The sequence below is a fragment of the Branchiostoma belcheri genome, unplaced genomic scaffold, assembly GCF_001625305.1.
Source record: "Branchiostoma belcheri isolate BF01 breed outbred unplaced genomic scaffold, Haploidv18h27 scaffold109, whole genome shotgun sequence".
NCBI classification, from domain to species: domain Eukaryota; kingdom Metazoa; phylum Chordata; class Leptocardii; order Amphioxiformes; family Branchiostomatidae; genus Branchiostoma; species Branchiostoma belcheri.
In genome coordinates this window covers 185,909-207,250 of record NW_017802480.1, presented here as the reverse complement: position 1 = coordinate 207,250, position 21,342 = coordinate 185,909, and the positions used below count along the sequence as shown (strand labels likewise).

The 21,342-nt window shown below is 43.2% G+C and overlaps 2 protein-coding genes and 1 pseudogene across 2 annotated transcripts in view; 1 reads left to right on the top strand and 2 right to left on the bottom strand.

The window, feature by feature from the left end:
• Positions 1-125: 125 nt before the first annotated feature.
• Positions 126-11,649, bottom strand: LOC109481399 (annotated as a pseudogene).
• LOC109481388 lies at positions 914-2,336 on the top strand. The gene has a single exon (XM_019783950.1). The coding sequence runs from the start codon at positions 1,130-1,132 to the stop codon at positions 1,631-1,633; it is 504 nt and encodes a 167-aa protein (XP_019639509.1). The 5' UTR covers positions 914-1,129; the 3' UTR covers positions 1,634-2,336.
• Positions 11,650-13,690: 2,041 nt separating the features above from the next.
• LOC109481607 (low-density lipoprotein receptor-related protein 6-like) overlaps positions 13,691-21,342 on the bottom strand; it is an 11,580-nt gene continuing 3,928 nt past the window's right edge. The window contains exons 4-15 of the mRNA XM_019784193.1: positions 20,901-21,028; positions 20,419-20,593; positions 19,069-19,181; positions 18,519-18,638; positions 17,949-18,197; positions 17,368-17,530; positions 16,817-16,944; positions 16,288-16,459; positions 15,960-16,066; positions 15,671-15,790; positions 14,926-15,171; positions 13,691-14,435 (exon numbers count right to left, since the gene is read on the bottom strand). Of these exons, the coding sequence (XP_019639752.1) occupies positions 13,789-14,435; positions 14,926-15,171; positions 15,671-15,790; positions 15,960-16,066; positions 16,288-16,459; positions 16,817-16,944; positions 17,368-17,530; positions 17,949-18,197; positions 18,519-18,638; positions 19,069-19,181; positions 20,419-20,593; positions 20,901-21,028 (2,368 nt within the window). The 3' untranslated portion in view covers positions 13,691-13,788. The remainder of the gene's footprint in view (positions 14,436-14,925; positions 15,172-15,670; positions 15,791-15,959; positions 16,067-16,287; positions 16,460-16,816; positions 16,945-17,367; positions 17,531-17,948; positions 18,198-18,518; positions 18,639-19,068; positions 19,182-20,418; positions 20,594-20,900; positions 21,029-21,342) is intronic.

Below are 21,342 nucleotides of genomic sequence, written 5' to 3'. Positions count from 1 at the left end.
AACGCAAGCACCATAGCACAGCTAGCAAGGATTTTACATCTATATATTGATGACCAATTGTACAAAAAGATACTAGTTCGCTGTTTTAAGTTCTCAGACCCAACAATGGTGTGTTGGGGGGGGGGGTTTACAAAACTTTGTGGCACTATTCTACTTTTTGTTAAGATCCTCTAATAGAGTCCTTATCGCTTTAAGATCGCCCTCCATACTCGTCATTCTCTCGCCGAGCGACTTTAGTTCACCTCCAACGTCCTCTGGTGGACTGCGAGAGAACAGCAGAAAATCAACATTGTATCTTTTGCGGTAAAATTTATTCTTTTTCTTATTTATTCTTTTATTCCATTTTCCGTCGTGGTGCATAGTATTAACGCAAACTATATCTACTTTTATTAGTTTATTTTCCATCATTTTACCCAGAGTAACCCACTCAGTGGTAATACTGCTTTTCAGTGGGGCCCTGCGTGAAATGCGACACGTATATAGATGTGCGAAGTTTTGCTGGAGTAAAGCTGTAAAAAAGTAAAAGCTGAAGGTTTACCTGTCTTCTGCAGGTTGTTGTATCTTGTAGATCCCCTTCTCTAACTTTGTCCGTACGTTAGAAACAGCCTTTTTCTCCAGCTCCTGTAGATTTGTGTCTTCCTTACCGCTGAACGTCCGCCCTGTTCACGGCAAAATTTCACAAATTTTAGGAAACATAAGGCTTAGTTACATCCCTAATCATATATATCCCCTGTATATGGTAATATGAGTTCGCGGACGAGGACGTCCGCTTGATGGAAAGAGGGGGATAGTGTAACGGTTATGACTTATTATGATTTGTATAATTAGGGTAATATGTAAATGACCATGTGGAAAGACTACTTTAGAGATTATGCATATATTTGCGCGTTAGGTAGGCCCTGATTGGTTGGTGACAGTCAAGCTGGTACAGGACAAAACCGAACAACAGCAGTGTAGACAGAAAGAGTTCTATGACAAGAAAGTTCATGGCAAGCCCTATGAGATTGGCGACACTGTCTTTGTTCTGAACAAACAAGTAGGAAAGGGACTTGCGAGGAAATTGGCGCGTAAGTACAACGGCCCATTTGAGGTTGTGCGCCGTATTGGCGATACATACGAAGTGCGTAGCATGAGAGGAAGGGCACAGCAGAAGGTAGTCCACTTTGAGAACCTAATCCCTTTCTCTCCCACGCAGGAGGACCCGGATTACAATCCGCGGGACGATGGCCCTCGCCGCCCCGCCCGCCCTAACCGTAACCGGCGTCCGGTCCCTTCCCTTTCAGAAAGTCCTGTAACGTCCGAGGAGGAGTCCTCCCCGGGCACTTGTTCCGGTTCTGTTTCAGGTTCCGACCGACACTCAGACGCTGATGACGGCCCGACCGCATGGACCCACCCGAAGGCTCCTGTCCAGCCGAGAAGACAGCCTGCAAACCGGGGGGTAGAGAGCGGTGACGACGGGGGCAGCGACGAGTTCCGGACGTGCCCTGACGACTCTGACGCTGGTGACCAGGAGAGACCTTCAACGAGCCAGGCAGCTGATGACCGGAGGCCACGCAGACAGCGACGCAGACCAGCACGCCTGGAGGACTTCATCAGCTTTGACTCCGACGAGGAATATATAGATTTAACATAGCTGAGTGTTGTGTATAGCAAAGGTTTTGAGCACAATGCATTATGATGGATGACATTCATGTGTATGTTGCCTTGATGTCATATCCCGTGTTATGTGCCATATTTGATTGTGTAATGGATATGTTTATATTTGACCTTGTTTTATTATTATGTTCTATCCCCTGTATATGGTAATATGAGTTCGCGGACGAGGACGTCCGCTTGATGGAAAGAGGGGGATAGTGTAACGGTTATGACTTATTATGATTTGTATAATTAGGGTAATATGTAAATGACCATGTGGAAAGACTACTTTAGAGATTATGCATATATTTGCGCGTTAGGTAGGCCCTGATTGGTTGGTGAGAGCAACCAATCAGGTTAGGGACTATTGTGAACAGAGTTGAGCTTGGGAAAGACAATCGCTGTGTAAGTCAGTCGTGACCTGGATCCAAGGTATGTGCACATGTCTAGTTGTAGCTCTGTAGATAAGTAGATTGTATAACTGCTAGTACCACATCTGTGTAATCCTAGACCATGGGTAACCCTCTGTGTAACTACATGCTAAACTCCTTGTGAACCATTAGACCACATCTACCTGTTTTAGAGTTAACATACGGATCAATAAACCCGGCTCAGCAGAAGTAATCGAACTGTTTGGATCTCTCTCTATACTAAGATACTATAGAAGCTAAGATACCAAACGACCACTAGACCTCAAATATTACATTATATTACAAATATTGCAAAATTAGAGTTAGCGCCCATCCTTTGGAGATAGAGAGAGGCCGGTATAGAAGGCTACCTGTATGTGAAAGAATTTGTAAATATTGTAATGCAAAGGCTGTGGAAGACGAAATACACTTTATCTCAAATTGTTCCTTTCATAGCAACGCTCGAAATGAGTTAACTATTCAAACTTCTACAATTTATCCCAATTTTACTAAACTTACAGACCAAGAAAAAACTATTCTTCTTTTAACTTCCCAAAACCCACTAATTTTAGAAAAGGTGGGACATTACGTCTTCCATAGTCTAAAAAAGAGAAGTCAAACCCCTTAGACATAGTTTTAGACATAGCTATAGCTCTAGACAACTACCTTTCATCATGTAGATTTTAGTTATTTTATACTACGTTTCATTGTTCTTTTATGTTTGTCTGCAATTAGCCCCCCGGGCATGAATTTGCAATAAACTTATATGATTAGGGATGTAACTAATATTATATTAACTGTCAAAATCACCCCCACCCATACAAATCAAGTTTCTTCCCGCACCTATATACTATTGTAGCCCTTGGGTCACACAGTTGTGCAATCACTACATCTGAGAGCTAGACTAAGTCCACTGGTAGTGGTATTTTTAACAAACACACGCGCTTTTCCAAATGCTTCGTGCTATGAAAAGCAGATAAAGCAGTATGTAACATTTTTAAAGTCTTAGGAATGACTCGTCCGAGACGCGAACTCACGAACACTGTACCCACTTGGCCATTGCACCAGTTTTGCATGCATCATGCAAGAAACGGTATTACCACAGAGACAACTCAACTACCGATAATCCCTAATGTTACTCACTGAATGGATTGTTTGCCGTCTCCCTGTTCTCTGCCCCGTAGTGCTGCCACAATTTCTACAACTGGTGCAAATGTGTCTTGAAGTCTATGACTGCCCCCGTCTCGGTTTCAACTAACGTCAACTAACGCTTAACTAATAGTTTACAGTCTAAGCAGAAACGTTACTCACTGAATGGATTGTTGGCTGTCTCCCCGTTCTCTGCCCCGTAGTGCTGCCAGAGTTTCCACACCAGACCGATGATGAGGAGCGGTCCGGGGCCCAGAGGCCGGTCATGGTACTCCTGGATCACGTCATACCGGTAGTAGCTCCAGTACTGGTGCGCATGCTCCTGCACATGCTCAATGGTGAAGCTGGAGATAGATTGTGGAAAATGATATGAGGTAGATGGAATAACTATATGAAACAATTTGGGTATAGTAAAGTATAGCAAGGGTGCGTCTTGTATGAACTGTACGTACGTTCTGGGTATGATAAAATTAAAACATAAAGTACTTACGTGAAGAGAGCAATGAGCAGGTTCAGTAACATCACATTGACCAGCAGCATGTAGCCAGCTTCCATGAAGTCCACATACCATGGCACTGATTAGGAGAAAAAATGCCCATCAGTATCATACGATTTAGTCGTGGCAATCACTTCTATTATGTTCTCTATTTGCCATGTGATACATTTCAACCTGTTACTAGTAATTCCTGCCATAATGATTTTCTAGAGATGTGTCGTTTTTTTGGTTGCGTTTATGTATGTATGTATGTGTGTGTGTCTGTGTGTGTGTCTGTGTGTACATGTATTTGTACTAGTCTAAATGCCAGTCTTCCTAGCTTTAGCCGAAGTCTAAACCTCTGGTTAAAGAGTTTTAACTCTTAAAAGAGTCTCAGAACTTACGATCCGGTCCCTCCCCCTCCTCCAAGTTGAGCAGTTTGCCGTTCATCTGCCAGTACGATGTTTATGTGTATGTGTGCGTGCGTCTTTTTAGCTATAGCCGAAAGCTAAACCTCTGCTTGCAGAGTAAAGAACTCAGCGTTTAGGCTAGTGAAAATCTAAACTTACGATCCGGCCCCTCCCCCTCCTCGAGATTTAACAGTTCCCCGTGCATCTGCCAGTACGGGGTGCGGAACACCTTCTCTGTGTGCACATCTACCCTCTTACCCTGGATGCCATACATTTTAGCTTTAGCCTAAGCCTAAACCCCTGGTTAAAAAGTCTCAGAACTTACGATCCGGCCCCTCCCCCTCCTCCAGGTTGAGCAGTTCGCCGTGCATCTGCCAGTACGGCGTACGGAACACCTTCTCCGTGTAAGCGGGGGTGAACTTGCTGTCCGGCTCGGTCAGGGCCAGCCTGGGCACGCCGTACGCCACCACAAACACGGCCAGGATGCACAGGAAAAACATCACGTCACCCACCTGCAGATAAAACACAAACACAAAATTTGGAGAGATTTTTTAGGTACGCAAAGGAATGCACAAATCCAGCAATGTTTAAAAAAATCATGTCGAGAACTAGAGCACGATGCAAACATGCACTAATTATAAAACAGTGTGAGGATAGGGTGAGAGTTGACTCTACTGCTAAGCGTTTTTGGTATCAGGCTGGAAACTACGGGGAGTTTTTGAGAAAAAAAAAAAGAAATTCCAAATCCTCTCATACAGTATTATCCAATACCATTGATGGTTATTCTGGTGCTGAAAATATTGCGTCCAATCCCCAACCACTCACTTACAGACATACAAACAAAGCACAGATTAGGGCTAGTGCCAACCAAAACAGTGCGTCCGTCCCGCGATGAAGGCTTACCATTTTCCAGATCATGACTATCTTGGGTCCCATGGTCTTGCTGAGGTAGAACATGGGGAACGTCCGGTAACAGATGAGGATGAGGGTGAAGCAGTACAGAATCCGGATCAGCTGGAAATCCGTCTTCTCGAAGCCGCGCTCCAGGGACAGCCGGATCAGGAAGGAGATCTCGAACAGCGCGACGATGAAGATGTCCAGAACGTTCCACGGGTTGGAGATCCAGGTCTGGATCATCACACCTGCGCCAACCTGGGGGAAAGGGAAGAGTTATACGCCGATGATGACGGTAAGACATCCTAGTGAACCATTACATAGACAAACATACACAAACACGTGCACACTCACCCTACACACACACACACACAAACACACACACACACTCACATACACACAAACACACACACACACATACACAAACACTCACATACACACACACACATACACAAACACTCACATACACACACACAAAAACTCACATACACACATACACATACACAAACACACACACTCACTCACACACACACACACACACACACACACACACACAAACACTCAAATACATGTACACACACACACACACACACACACACACACACACACACACACACACACACACACACAGGAAGACCAAGAACAATACTTTCGTTTTCATGTAGGTAATAAACTTCTTTACTTTGCGAAGGTTTGTGTTCCCAGATCTCTAGCTATATGTACATGTATATTCTTGTACACACTTAAGCTTATCAATAACATGCATTGAAATCAGAATCACAAGGCTGTTCTCACCACACTGTACATGAACTTGGTGATGGGTGCTGTGTAGTAGAACGTGACCTTGTCCAGTATGGACGGGCCGTCTTCGTGCTCGTGTGTCGGATCCTCGTCACCGACGTACTCAATGATGAACAACAACGGCGGGAAAATCATAGCAGCTACAATCTGAGGACAACAGGGAGAAAAGATGTTGCTTCAGTGTGCATTAATTTAGCGTCCAAACGTGGCCCTTGTGGCTTTCCACCGAGCAAAACTCGTTATAAAACGCAAGTATTAAAGAACAGGCTGTCGCAGAACCAACAACTAAATAAAGCCAGCTTTCTTGGAAAAATGATTGCTGAATTTTGTACGACACATGGGCGACTATGTTAAGGTAGTTTTCGATCGTGTGCTACAGTGCAAAGATCGGGTGTAACAGGTCATTCGGTGTACCATAGCTAGCTGCCGCCTCGCCGCGTGCCTACGAAGCTGGGGAATTAGGACGAAGGACAGTTATACCAGCTATACAGACACAGATGTGGCCGTGCCGTTACCTTCCACGTGGGCGTGTGGCTGGCCATCCTGCCCGTCCAGATGTTATCCAGCGTGAACTGGCAGGTGGCTGTCACAGAGCCAACCACGATCGTACGGCGATCTTTGAGCGATCTTGGAGAGATCGCACGACATATGTGACCTTGATCTTGCGCTTACCTTCCATGTAGGCGTGTGGCTGGCCATCCTGCCTGTCCAGATGTTATCCAGAGTGAACTGACAGGCGGATGTCACAGAACCAACCACCAAGAAAGTTTACGATCCTATAGAGTGATTGTACGACATATGTCCTTACTTTCCATGTAGGCGTGTGGCTGGCCATCCTGCCCGTCCAGATGTTATCCAGAGTGAACTGGCAGGCGACTGTCACAGAACCAACCACCGACAAAGATCTTACGGCGATCTTGGAGCGATCGTACGACAAGACCTTAGAATTACCTTCCATGTAGGCGTGTGGCTGGCCATCCTGCCCGTCCAGATGTTATCCAGCGTGAACTGGCAGGCGGCGTGGCTCATGACCAACTACCTAGGTACTAGTAGTTTACGATCGTACGGCGATCTTACGATGATCTTAGAGCGACCGCGCAACAGACGTGAACATGTCCTTACCTTCCACGTGGGCGTGTGGCTGGCCATCCTGCCTGTCCAGATGTTATCCAGCGTGAACTGGCAGGTGACTGTCACAGAACCAACCACCAAGAGAGTTTACGATCCTACGGCGATCTTAGAGTGATTGTACGACAAGACCTTAGCCTTACCTTCCACGTGGGCGTGTGGCTGGCCATCCTGCCTGTCCAGATGTTATCCAGAGTGAACTGGCAGGCGGCGTGGCTCATGACCTCCATGTCCTCCGCCATGTCGATGGCGTCCAGCGGCGCGATGTCCCCCCACTTCTGCCGCTGCTTCACCAGGATGTCAGACGTCCCCTTCTTGTCCAGCCGGTAGCACTCCTTAATCACGAACAGAGACATCTGTTGGTACTCCCTGTAAATAGCAAATAAAGAAATTGGAGATTGTAGACTTTCACACCATTTCCTGCGTCTGTCATTCGGTGTGCCCTTTGACTACCCACCCGCGTGCTGTCAACCAAGTTTATGAATGTCTCTGTAGTTCTTGTGTCTGACATTTTAACCAGTCATTCTGCTTGGCTGTCAATCTTCCCCACCCACGTGCTATCAACCTAGGCTGAAAATGTTTCTGCATTTCCTGTGTCTGGCATGCATGTTCACCAGTCATTCTGCCTGCCAATCTTCCCACATCCAAATGCTGTCAACCTACTCGATCTGTCCAGACCAACAAGCAGACTCAAAGCTTATTCACTCAAAACAACACTATGTCCAAGGTAATGATACAGAAGTATCGGTGCTTTGTATTACGCTATCAAAATGATTGGATTAGAAAATGATCGTCAGGAAATTCTTTTCAGGGTAATATGCAATAGATGATAGTGAAGACAGGGATAGTGTCTTACGTTGACTGTTTGAAGAGGTCTTCCCGTAAATCGGCATGGTAGATGTCGTCCGGAAGGTGTTTGGCGGTGAAAGTAAACATCATACACGCAATTAGACCTGAAACTGTGGGAACGGCAAAACACTAGTAAGGGTCTTGACCGCAGCTAAATGTATTACATGTACTAGCTACATGTTTTGTAAAGGATGCCAAGATTGCTATCGGAGTTAATGATGATTTAATATATGTACAGAGTGTTATGCGTGCACAGAAGTCACCCCCCACCCCCAAAAAAATCATGCGACCGTCCCTGTTCAGCAGATGTTTTCTCAATCATTATCATAACTTACATCCATATTTCATCGCTTAATGTTTGAAGTTTTTTTTTCACCTATTTGATCTGAGTCGATGTTCCAGAAGAGCTTTGTGAGTTTACTTCTTCCCGTGGTGGCAGCCCAGATGAACAGGTCATGCAGGTCCAGCGGGCGGTCTGCCTTCTTATCATCACTGTAAAATTATGTGATCAAATTACTAGTTTTTAGCTGATGATGAATGGTGACTTTAGGCTCAAATCTGATTTGTCTTGTTACTAGGACTGTTACGTACATGGTCTTTTGAGACTGACTGACAGAGAGAGAGAGAGAGAGAAAACGAGAGAGAGATAGAGAGAGAATTTAACTATATAGGCGCTAATGTGGGAAATATGATATCTTAAAAAATTCTTATCTTTATGATAAGTTTTACAAATTTATTTGAATTGTGCATTTCATTTTAAACATGCTTCATTTATGTTATATTTGTAGTATTTTTTTTTTTACTTCAGGGACGGAAGTATTGTTTTAAGCGCACTGGTTTAAGGATAGTTTGTATGTAATCTTGTCCTGAGCTGTACGAATTAGAAGTGAGTGGGCGGAGATTGGGTTTCAGTTGATTAACAGGGTTGTGACCCGGTATGCCCTGGGTGGTAAGATGTTGTATGAAGTCGCCAGGAGAGTGTACTGTCTAGTCTTGGTGTGAAACATAAACCATCAACGTTTAACTGGTATTAGCCATAGTATCAAGTTAACATACTTACTAGATGTTGGGTATTTCGTAGTCGTCTATGAGATCGTGTGACATGATTTCTCCCAGGATATGGAGAAAACTGTGCCCCTCGTATTTTCCCTGAACTATGAACCTGTTGACCATGTTGGTGTAGACCATACTCTCCTTCTGCTCTGCAGACGCATCTTCTAACGCCTGCATGGGACGGAAAGCTCACAATGTGTACTACGCCTTTCATCATTGTGATCGGGTTTGACCTTATTGGTCAGGGTAACCGCTCCTTACTGGGTGATATACCATATCGTTAGCTTAAGGAGTGGGACCATAGCTTCTTCCAGGCTTCGGGAGGCGGCTGGAAAGAGTAGAAATTGGCCAAAACAGAGAGAAACATGCAAAAGGGGTTGGTCAGCTGGAGAGTACAGTTTGCCGCACCGAAGTCTGGTAGGGGCTAAGTGCGCCAAGCCTCCGTCAAACTGACTTTTTATACTGCATAGGGTTTGCTATACAATACTTTTATCTGTTTTGTGTTTACATGAAAGTGAATAGTTTCATCGCAAAGCTGGAAATTGTACTAATTTCTTTGTACTATTATTTAAAAAAATATACGTCTCGCCAGTACAATCTCACCAATATTTCCCATTCATGGACGTACATGTATACTATTTAGAACATATACTAGTACCTGTTTGTATAATTTTTCTAGCGTCTCCCGGTTGAGGTATTTCGACAGCTCCAGTCCACCGTCCAGCTCCTTCTGCACGGCGTCGGCGTCGTCTGCCAGCAGGGCTTTGTCCATGGCGGCACTAGTGGAGGGCTGTAAATACACATGGGAAAATTGGTCGTCAATGTAACACCCAGAAAGATTATTTATAGACATCGATGGCTTACTACTAAAGTCAAAGAACCCACATATTATAGAAGAAGTGGTAAATTCGTCTTCCATTGCCTAAAAAGAAGAAGTCAAACCCAGTAAAACTAGTGTCATGTCATGTTGTATCAAATAGTATAATGTTAGAAGTAGATATAGTCTCACATATCACTGTATTTTCTTTCTATGTTGTTTGTAACTGCAATTAGCCCTCGGGCAAGTATTTGCAATAAACTTTCTATAATGAGCAGCTATGATACTACGGTTAAGTCTTCCAAGGTATGGGCAGAGGCCAAAAAGCAATTTCCCTATAGAAACCATTCATGTTCAATTTTCTGTGACCATGTCAGTCACAGGTAACGTTAACGGTTGACGCCCTCAATAGTCACGTGCTCTGCGCACATGCTGAATACGTCACGATGTATGACCTTAGAGATCGGGAAAACCGTTTTTGTCACGAGGTCACATGTACTGTATTTTTGACACCGTAAGTATTTCTGACACCGCCATTTTGAATGTCTTCGTCAGTAGAGCGGCAAACCACTAAGACAGTCATGATGTCATGATGACATTGTACACCGGTACTGGGTACTTTATATATAGCATAATGTATTTTAATGATGATAATGTCCAGCTTCGTTAGTAGAAACCTGATACATGTATAGACTCAGGATGTCACGTCTCATACTATATCACCTACTCTGCTATAATTCAAAACAGTCTAGTAGAACCTAGCTGGGTTTGAGCTAAGAAATGCCCGACTACCTGCACACACACACAGACATAGTACTATACACACGGACGTAGCCAAAGAAAACTATATCTGTAGCATTCCACTCAATGAGACAAGCGACCTTACAGGCAAGAGTAGGCAATAGTATAGGGTTTCAGAGGAATCCGAGTGTCTTCTAAACATATACATATACTTGATGGGCCTGGCAATTCTTTCCGTGGAAGACTGGAACGGAGTTTTAAGGTTTTCTTACTCTCCACTACTGCTCTGTGGAATGTAGACATCTTCGCCATCTTTTTCTAAGGCGCCGAGTCAAGTGCACTCTAAGCCAGTCACTACAAAAAGTCTTAAAGATGTATGTTTGCTTGACATTCAAACTATATCTTAGAAATGATTCTCCATTGAGACGGAAGGGAGGACGACAGTGAACGTGAGACAATATTTGGACACTTACCCGGTTGCCACGAAGCAAAGTTGCGTTGGTAAATGACCTTTCAACTTTGACACGCTTACGCATGACTTGATGACAAGAATAGTGTACACATTGAACCGTTGAACTTCAGGAGTTACGCCCTACTGGGTCGGTCATGCTGCATTGCTTAACTTAAAACTCTCGTGACAAACACGAGTCTATTCTTCACCTAAGGGTAGACTTTATTCATATCAGATTTAGAAACAACGTGGGGAAATATTTCATTCTCTTACACTTTACAGTAACTCCCTAATGTAACGTTACACCAAATCCCAACTCGAAGTAGAATCGGTAACCGTCATTTTTAGATTATGATATATGCCAGGCTTTAGATATAAAACAAATGCTAGCTATATGCTGTGTGCTCCAAATTATTTGCTTATATCCTACTGGAATTTATTCTGACACATCATGTAACGTTATCCCTCTATTCATTATAACAGTAATAACAGTAATATTTATTGCACTTTCATAAGGTTAACCTACGGAATGCAGTGTATGGGATAGGAATAAGCTTTTTTTTATGATCATTGACGGAATTTTTAACGTCTAGACATTATCTCATTAGCTGTAGATATCTTTGTTTATCATCAATATATTAAGCTAACCCTGACATAGATGTGATTCTGTACTTACATCAGCCGCAGCAGGTTCCATGGGTACTACAGCGGAGTCGTCTTTAGCCGGGTCGGGCTGAGGGGGCGGTGTGGGTTCTTCTGTGTCCGCCATGACAGGGACGGTTCTCTCTAGCTCTGTATAGCGCCCTTAACCCACGTGTTCTTTATGTATACATCCACCTTCTGTAAAGAAACTGCAGGTTATTATAACAATATGACCTTCTAGATGTCCCCACGACCGGTATGCAAACACAGTGTCATTCGCCCTGGAGCATAACGTGATTTACTTGGTATGTCTTTCTTGTGATTTACTTGTGTTCCTACTACCAGTCTCACTTTAACACGACGAATATCCTTGGTAGAACTAACTGATCAGCGGTAAAATTCTAACATAAATTAGTCAAACTTGACTAGCTACAAGCAAGGACAGTATCTGTATAATGTCCTTGCTATATATATACAAGCAACAATCTCTGGAGGCACCGGGATGGTACATTATACTATCGTGTTAACTGTGTCCTTATTCAGCCTTCAGTTAAGTATACTGTGTCACAGTCACTATAGGACAAACCTAATGTTATGCTCTTAACGTAAAAAAACGCTGTGGCATAAACTTTGCTGTGGTATTGAATCCTCCAACTACAGTATTTATTTGAGTCTCTGAAACATCTTTTCAATGTACCAACCACGTTCAATGACCCCTCAACGTCTTATACACCCCCCTCCCCGGCCATACCACTTTTCCAAATGCTTCACTAAGTTACTGATAGCACAGTTAATCAACTAGACTACTGACAGCTCATAGCCACAAACAAATAAACAAACAAACAAACAGATAAACTTACAGTTCATGAACTAAAAGCCAACTCACCTTTCTGTGACCGCCATGCACACCCACTTTCACCAAGTATTTACGGCTTATTAGAGTAAAACTAGCAGACCTTTGACATCTGCCTATTCAACTGCCTTTCTCGCGCAAGGTCGGTTAAAACAACACCTGGAGTTATTTTCTCGAATATTTACTCATAAATCGCTAATTTATGGTATTACGTTGGGATGTATGGTTCTAGGATGTAATAGATAAAGGATTTATAGTGCTGCAACAGTCCCAAAATTAATGGAAAGTCTATCAAAATACGAATCCGTCAAACAAATCGGAGCAAGTTTTGTGCAGAATATTCCCCGAGGGCGCGAATGACTGAGCCCAACCGGTTTTCTCAGATCACGTGACATACATCTGTGCATGGAACGCATAGTATCAACAGCATCTGGGCGCTTTTCTAGCATATAAAACCGTTCTATATTATGTTTATGGTAGTTGTTGGAAAACGGGCGCATTCCGCGGTTGTACAGCCTATTTAATCAAATCCGCCTTATCGTACTTGTATTATAATAGAAAATCTTTGTTGCTGATGTCAACAAAGTCGCTAGAAGTCGCGATTGTGGTCCTTACCAAGTTTTCATTCGTCAAGGGCGCCATCAGACTTCTGAAAGTTTGTACATGAATGTAAAAAACGTCAGTCTGCGTTGTCTAATTTTTACTGTGAGAACTTTTTATTGACTATGTACATTATGCGACAGTCTTGAAATACTGCATCATGTATGCTGTAATGTTTTAAACTTGTACTATGTATGTTAAAACTGTCCTCTTGCATAATAAGTTTAAGTAAAATATACATCAATTTGAGCATTAGCAGTTTAAGATAAGATAACCAGAATATTTACAAGCGATAAAAGATAATGACTTAATGTAGGAGGTCATATGTACTGATGGCAAAGTGATTGCAATTGTCTGTTAAGAAATTTAACTAGTTCTTCAAATGATTCCTTTTATATATAATTTAGCGTAATATCCTTGTGTAGTTACTATACTTACTGGTTAGTACTGTTAACATGCTATTTATGCTATGTCATAACGTGACTCGTGTATTCCTATTTTGATCCTTGAATAAAATGGCATTTTAGAAATTAAATTAAGAGAAAGCATATATTGTAGCCGTCAGAATTGTTTTACAGTGAAGTTCAATGTTGCACTGTTTTCATTCCCTTAGAATACCACATAAATCAAAAACAAGAAGACTGGCAATGAAAACATACATTGCAATGGCGACGGTGGTTGCTGTTAGGGTTTTTGTTTGCATGATATGTTTGTTTGTTTGTTTGTTTTTATTTATTTAACCAGGGGGATACATATCGCCCGTGGGGCGCTTTTCAATATACTGCCATAATTTCATAATTTTGATGAAGTCTTGGTATCAGAAACAAAACTTCTCACTCGGTGAGATAGAAATATTCACTACAGCACTCAGTTAGGACCTTTACAGCTTATGGTTGTAATCCGGATCCGGAAGGTCGACCACGTTAGGCTGAAAGTAGTGGGCCAAGTCGGTGTACTTCGGCGGTGGGTCGTTCTCACTTTTCTTGCGCAAGCCTTGGTACACACTGTGGCGTTCATAGGACCCACCCAGAGGATGGTACGGGTCGGTCTGGGGATGGGTGTAGTCGTTGCCTTGGGTTTTACCCTTGTTGCGGAGGCCTTGGTACTCGTGGTGTTGTTGGTAGGAGCCGCCTAGGCGCTGGTACGGGTCGACGGTTTTCCGATCCGGATAGGTGTAGTCGTATCCGGTATCATCGTCGCCAGGTAGACGGCTAGGCTTGTAGATGCAGTTCTTGACGGAACCTGCAAACGGCGCCGGTGTTCGGTCTTTTGCAGCCATCCCGTTCAGGTCCAAGTACTCGTTGTCATCGTGATCATCATCATCATCAGGCGTGTCACCGGCAGGCTTGTGGTTGTGGTTCTTGATCGGATCGGTAGGGGTCGCTCGTTTTAAGGTTGACGGGACCTCGTAGCCGCTGGGGTTATTTATACCTTTGACGCCAATGTAGTCGTTTTCGTTGCGGTTCAGAGGTGGGGGAACCGGTGGTGGGAAAGCAGCTACACTGATGAACCCTTCGTCTTGTATCACTGTAATAAAAGATATTCAAAATATATCTGAAACAGCGAAAAAGTTGCAAAATTGTAGATATGATTACTAGTAAATCATAGAATGGATTGTTACTCAAACGTTTATATGACGAAACGTACTCCGCTATTACACCATGATATATATTTCATACCGTGATTACACAGTACACATTCCTGGTGGCCACAAGCTACGACACATGGCATACCGGGTCACAACACTGTCAATCAAATGAAACCCAATCTCCACCCACTCACTTCCATAGGTTTGTATGATGTGTCCTAGTCAAACATTACACCGTCCTTCCAATTTTGGAATCCAAACATACATACTCCTAAACCAACGCCACCCCAAACAATACTTCCAAAATTAAGATACTTCACCATCGTAGATTTCATCGTCGAAAGCTGGGACCCAAACATACAAACTTCCCCTAAACCGGCGCCCAAAACAATACTTCTGTCCGAAACTCAAAAAAGTTTGATACTTTACCATCATAGATTTCATCGTCGAATGCCGGATTGTCCACGGGATACTGGTTCTCGCGATTGGCTGCTCGATTCTGACGCCACTTCTTAAAACAGTGGAATCCACCAATGGCAGCAGTGATGACAATGAACAGCGCGAACCCAGAAACTGCTATCCCGACCTTAATGGCGAGGGACAGGCCATCTGATTGGCTGGGACTCGTAATGTACGGTAGGGTGCTTTTGATTGGTTGGGTTGTCGTAGAAACACCTGTACAGGAATGGGATCGAATATCATATCAATTGAGGATGAATGTCAATTTTGGATTGTATGTCTTGAATATGTTAATATACGTAAATACACTTACTATCAGCCTTAATACCAGGATTTGACTAGCGAATTGAAGTACATGTGATAAGGGTATGTATACCCTACATGGTATACATATAGGGATGTATATCAAAGATTGTCTAGATGTTTGAAATTCCTTCAATGATTGTAAAATCTCATTCCCATCCCATACCAACTACACACTCTTGTATCAAGTAGGTTAGCCTTACAGATTTGTAGTTTTGTACCAGTAGATACCATACTTTGCACCCTGTACAATTGTTGTGCAATAAAGCTATTGTTAGCTAACAAACTTGATGATCAATCAAAGGACCGTGCAGACACCAAAACACAACCCAACGCAATGCCGTCGTTGGAGTTCAACCTCCCTTACGGACGTAAAGATACCTCACTCTCCAGTGATATGAGCATCACTAACCTGACAGTCTGCAGGACAGCCCATCCCCTGCAAGCGTCTCGCCGTTCTGACAAGCGCACGTCCTCCCTCCGGGGCAAACCAGGCACAACTGTTGGCACCCGCCATTCCCTGTCGTGCAGGCTGATAACAGATTGTATTTTATAATTTATGTGCTTTATTTCGTCAATTATTTACTTACCATGTAAAACAAAATTTGAAAAAAAAAGAGAGACAGAGAGAGAGAGAGAGAGACAGAGAGAGACAGAGACAGAGAGAGAAGAACTTTTTGTGTCTCAGTGTCTGTTCATACCGTTCGTTTCCCTTTGCACCGAGGGTACTTTCTGCACGTGCATCCCCTTCGGACTCCCGAATCCTTCGGAGACCGTTTCCTCCCTCGGAAGACCATCCTTTACTATCCTGAATAAAAAAAAAATTAAAAAATGGGGAAAAGCTTTAGTACTTTCGTATTGTGTTTGGTTCATGAGCGACAAATAGGAGGACAAATTCACAGAGAGCCACCCATGCCCAAAACAATACTTCCGTCAATGAATTAATTATTGTCGTATTGTTCTGTGAACTTTCTTCTGTGTTCTGTGTATCTAGCTAATGTAGTTAAGAATAGAAGCTGTTTACTGTACCTGGCGATTCTGGGGATATTCCAAGCTGACCAGTACACGTAAGAGTCGTCAACAGCGATGTCGAAGAAGGAGGTGACTTCAGTCCGTTGTTTGAGGAGACTCCGTGCGCCACTGGACAGGTCAATGCTCTCGATTTTATATTGACCCGAGTCACACCAATATAGGCGTTGTTCTGGATAATAAGAACAATATGTCATTAAAAAATAGCTTCGTGTATTACTGGGTACGTGTCTTAACTCTTAAGTCTTTAGATCCAGCCGATGCTTTTATACTTTGATACGCTAGGATTTTCTTTGAAGTTGCCCAGATCACAGCACAAATCGTATGAACGCAATCCCTCGACCGAGACGGGGGACGACACTGATTGCCTGGCACCTTTGACCCGTTGCTGACGTCAAACTTCCACGTGACTTTGGGTTGTTTCCATTTGAGAATGACCAGGGAACAGGTCGAAATGTTGTTGGTAACCACTATTCCCCTGAGCTTGTTTTTAGTTCTAGGTCTTATCTATATTATCTACAATACTTACCAGTTAGATCTATCGCCAGGCCGGTTGGGTGTTGTAGATTCTCGTAGACCAGCGTTACCCTTCCCGTTCCGTCCATAGCGGCCCGCTCTATCTTTGGTTGGGAGCCCCAGTCAGCCCAGTACATGTACCTTTAGAAGCGAAAACAGTGACGCTTATCTCCGAGCAGATCATACGTTGGCAAGACAGTGTCCATTGGCCAGAGGAGTGTCCGTTAGCCAGCGAAGATACCCCCTTGGTCAATGGATACTGTCTTGCTACCGTATGATCTGCTTGGAGATTACAGTGACGCAACAGTTAGCCAGCATCATTGGTTGTTATCTTCTTACGTAGGTATATATTGTTTTAGTGGCTGAGCTGAAGGATTCTGTGTCTCTGTTTTTTTTCCGAAGTGCCTCATGGATGGGAGGTGATTTTGACAGATGATTGATGGGGAGTTGAAGCCTGGAGGTGACTCAGCATGTATCCGAATGAGTACGGTGTCTCAGTGAACATTCCTTCGCTTTTATTTTTATATTTTGGAAATTAGAATATAAGAAACAATGAGTACTTACCCATTCTGTGGGTCCAGCACGAGTCCATGTGGTTGGTCGAGCTGCTCTGAAATAAGATCCTTGGCAAACATCCCATCAAGCTTTGCAACTGAGATGACGTCACGTCCAGAATCTGTCCAGTAGATGTTCCCTCCGACCAAATCCAGAGCCAGGCCTAAAGGTGCTAAAAGATGAAGAAATAAAGATTTGGAATTTAAAAATGCGTGAGTGGAGTTTTAATAGGCTTCCTACAGAACCTTACAAACATAACTAATTTTCTGTTTCTGATGTTTTGGCCATCTCCAGTTAACATTTTCGTGTACATGTAGCAAGTGAGACCATAGTCTCGCAAATTCACGCGAGAGCACAGTCTCGCAAGTTCACGGGAGATCACAGTCTCGCAAGTTCCCGGCAGAAGGTGCTCTCGAGTGAGTACCTACTGCCGGGAACTTGCAAGCACGGAAATGAACCACCACGTATTGCTCATATACGCAAATAACTTTGAAGACAGTGAAATTAAAAGAATGCTCTGGTATTTGAAAATGTTACACCTTTGTTGACAATAATGTCAGGCAAGATAGAAATGAGTATTGGTCACTTACAGAGGACACCATCGGTAGCAACGTCTTCTACGCTTCCGGATCCGTTTCGATGTACCCGTGATATCTTTCTGTGTAGAGGGTCGGCCCAGTAGACGTAGTCGGTCTCAGGGTCGTAGTCAAGGGCAACCGGATGTACGAGATGTCCCAGTGGAAGGTTGACCTTTGCCCCGGAAGTGACGTTGATTTGAAAGATGGCGTTAAGCTGGCTGTCGGCTACCAAGAGGAAGTCTGACGTTGGAGTGGGGACATCTGAAAAAGGTTAAGAACTCTTTTAGAAAGCATTTCCATTCAAAGGAGTCTAAGAGCCATGGCAACATTACGAAGTGCATATACAGCCTAATAAATCAAATCAAATTACACAGCATATTATGCAGAATCAAGGAGCTTGTAAGCTTCTTGATCAGTTGTGATTTTTTTACCTCCATGGCCAGTTCATGTCAGGATCGTTTCTGTACCGGATCGGGAGCGTTCCCACTGAAGTAAAGTTGACCGGACCGAAGTCGGATCGAAACCGGTCGCTAATCGATTGGATCTGGACACTTTTTGTCCTAGTGAGAAAAGGGTCTATACCTCTGAGTTGACAGGTGGTCCCGTCCTGTTGCAGGGTCCAGTCATCGTCACACGCGCACGTCCTGCCTCCGGGTCGCGCAAGGCACAGGTGAGAACAGCCTCCGTTAGCTGTCGTACAGGCTAGGAAAAAAAGTAAACAATGTAACCAAAACACTTTCCTCCATTCGCTGTTTTTCTGTGAAGTTGCGTAAATGAAGACCTAGAGTAGAATGGAAGGGTTAAAAGATAGGCCCTGCAGCTGTTGTATCAAGAACCGCGTGTGCTTTACCCCGAGCCATGCTCAGGCACGGTTATGGATGGTCATAAAGATTATCCAGAACCGCACCTGAGGCATCTACGTTTTTCGATAAGCCAAGACTTTCAAGAACCGTGCGTATCTGTATCTGTATCTGTATCTGTATAGCCGGTATAACCGCCTTTCGGCGTAACACACCAGCGTGATCCTAACCCTGACACATTCAGGCATAGAACTAGATAGGCACGGTTCTGGATGCAAAACCAGGAGGACATCATATAGATCGGAAAATGAGATATTTATTACCACCATTACCGTTAGAAATATCTGCCACAGCATCAGGGTTGTGAAGGTGCAGGTCCATCATTTGCCGGAAACCACCACCGATAGGTAAAATCTGTCCCTGCGCCGATGGGTCCTTAGGAGTCCTACAGGAAAGAAAACATACTAATGATGCATAAGATTTGATAGAATTTGAGTCTGCTTTAAACGTATATGCCGTATGTATTTTACTACTATTGATAGAAGGCAACATTGTTATGTCTACGTCAATTGAGAGTCTGTGATTGGTGGAAAAGATATATCGTATTGTTACTTCTGGGAAGGAAGTATTGTTTTGTGTGGCGCTGCTTTAGGAGAGCTCCAATGCATTCACGGCGGCCAAAATACTTCTTGGAATTCTGAAATCTCTTATTACCTTCGCCAAGAAGGTTATGTTTTCGTAGGCGTTCGTGTGTCTGTGTGTGTGTGTGTGTGTATCAGCACGATAACTCAAGAAGGCTAAAATGGATTTTCTTGATATTTGGTAGGTGAATAGGACTTCATGAGATGTGGAACTGATTAAATTTTGGGCCCCCTAGCGGCTTGTTATGGTACTGCAGCTGAAATTCCGGTTTTGATATCTCGTGATCTAGACATGCTAGGGTGACGAAATTTGGATGGTAGGTAGCTCTTGTGCTGGGGAAGAAGTGATGTGAGTTTGGCCTCCCTAGCGGCTTGCTCTGGAACTGCAGGGGCGTTAGTTGAAAAATATTTAAAGGCGGATAACTCTAGAACCGATTGATGGATCGTCGTGATTTTTGGCATGTAGGTAGCTGAAGTGATGCTTAACATAATTATATTATAATTATGCATATAATAATGTAATTTGCATAATTAATGAGGAAATTCTATAAATCAGCTGCATTCCATGATAGGGCTATTCAAGCTTGTGACATATGTAATCAAGAACGGCAGAAATACAGGCAGATATCGATTATACAAATGAAGACTTAATTTGCATAATTAATGAGAAAATGTTATATTTACGTAGTGGTAACTGCCTGGAATTTCATACTTAGGATATTTGAAAGTTATGTGAAGGTGAACATAATTAAACATAACTTATTCAAATAAGGACCTCATTTGCATAATTTATGAGGAAATGCTATATAATAATGGCATTCTTTGATAAGATAAGACTGTCTTCTGGTGTAGAATATGATCAACAGATATAATTGATGCAAATATAGAATCCTATTTGCACGATCAGGGGGATTAATCTATAATTTCTTACTCATAAAGGCTAACATCATTTGGCGAAGGTATGAGATCGTGGAACTCTAGTTTCATGTTATGATAGTTGGTATATCATTTTCATCATTTTGTCATTAGTACACATGTCACCTTGTTATGTGGGTCAATGCCCATGCCGTCCAGTATATGTATGAGTCCTCCACCACGATGCCGAAAAAGTAGAGCTGTTCGTTTGTGGGGCTGAACACAACCGTGGGATTGTTTCCTTGTAGATCCGATCTCATTATTTGGTGAAAGTCGCCATCGCACCAATACAGCATTTGCCCTACATAAAAAAATATAACATTTATTATTTACAAGACTAGTATGCATCCTACCACCTGGTCATACCAGCTGGTTACAACCCTGTCAATCTACTGAAACTCTATCACTTCCCACCCATTTTTAATCCCCGCTGCTCAGGAAAAACATACATAAAAACTCCCTCTGAAACAACACCACCCAAAAACAATACTTCCTCCTAGAAATATATATTATTAACTGCTAATAATCATATGTCTTAAAAAGACTGTAGAGGGATTTACGATTTACAGTCATAAAGTGTGTTTGAATTGACTGTCAGAATTGAATACCCTGTTTGTCAATGGCCAGTCCTCTTGGAAATTTTAGTCCTGTGTTGACCAGTGTTTCTCTGCCAGTCCCGTCCATTGCAGCCCGTTCTATCTTCGCTGGGCTCAGATTGGACGTCCAGTACATGTAGCTGGAGCAAAAACGACTTCCGTTAGAAGGACATAAACACTTGCCACAAGGAATACTCTCAATATCTCATAGACTGCATACAGATTCTTCAATGAACGGCACTCCATTGAAAATACACACACACGCGCGCGCGCGCGCGCGCACACACACACACACACACACACGCACGTGCACGCACGCATGCATGCACACACACACACACACACAGGCACACTCACACACAACACACACACACAAACACACACTCCCACACACAAACACAACACAAACACACAAACACACACACACACACACAAACACACAAACAAACACAAC

Coding starts and splice junctions, on each gene's coding strand:
- LOC109481388 (XM_019783950.1), top strand. CDS start 1,130: ATGAGAGGAAGGGCACAGCAGAAGGTAGTCCACTTTGAGAACCTAATC.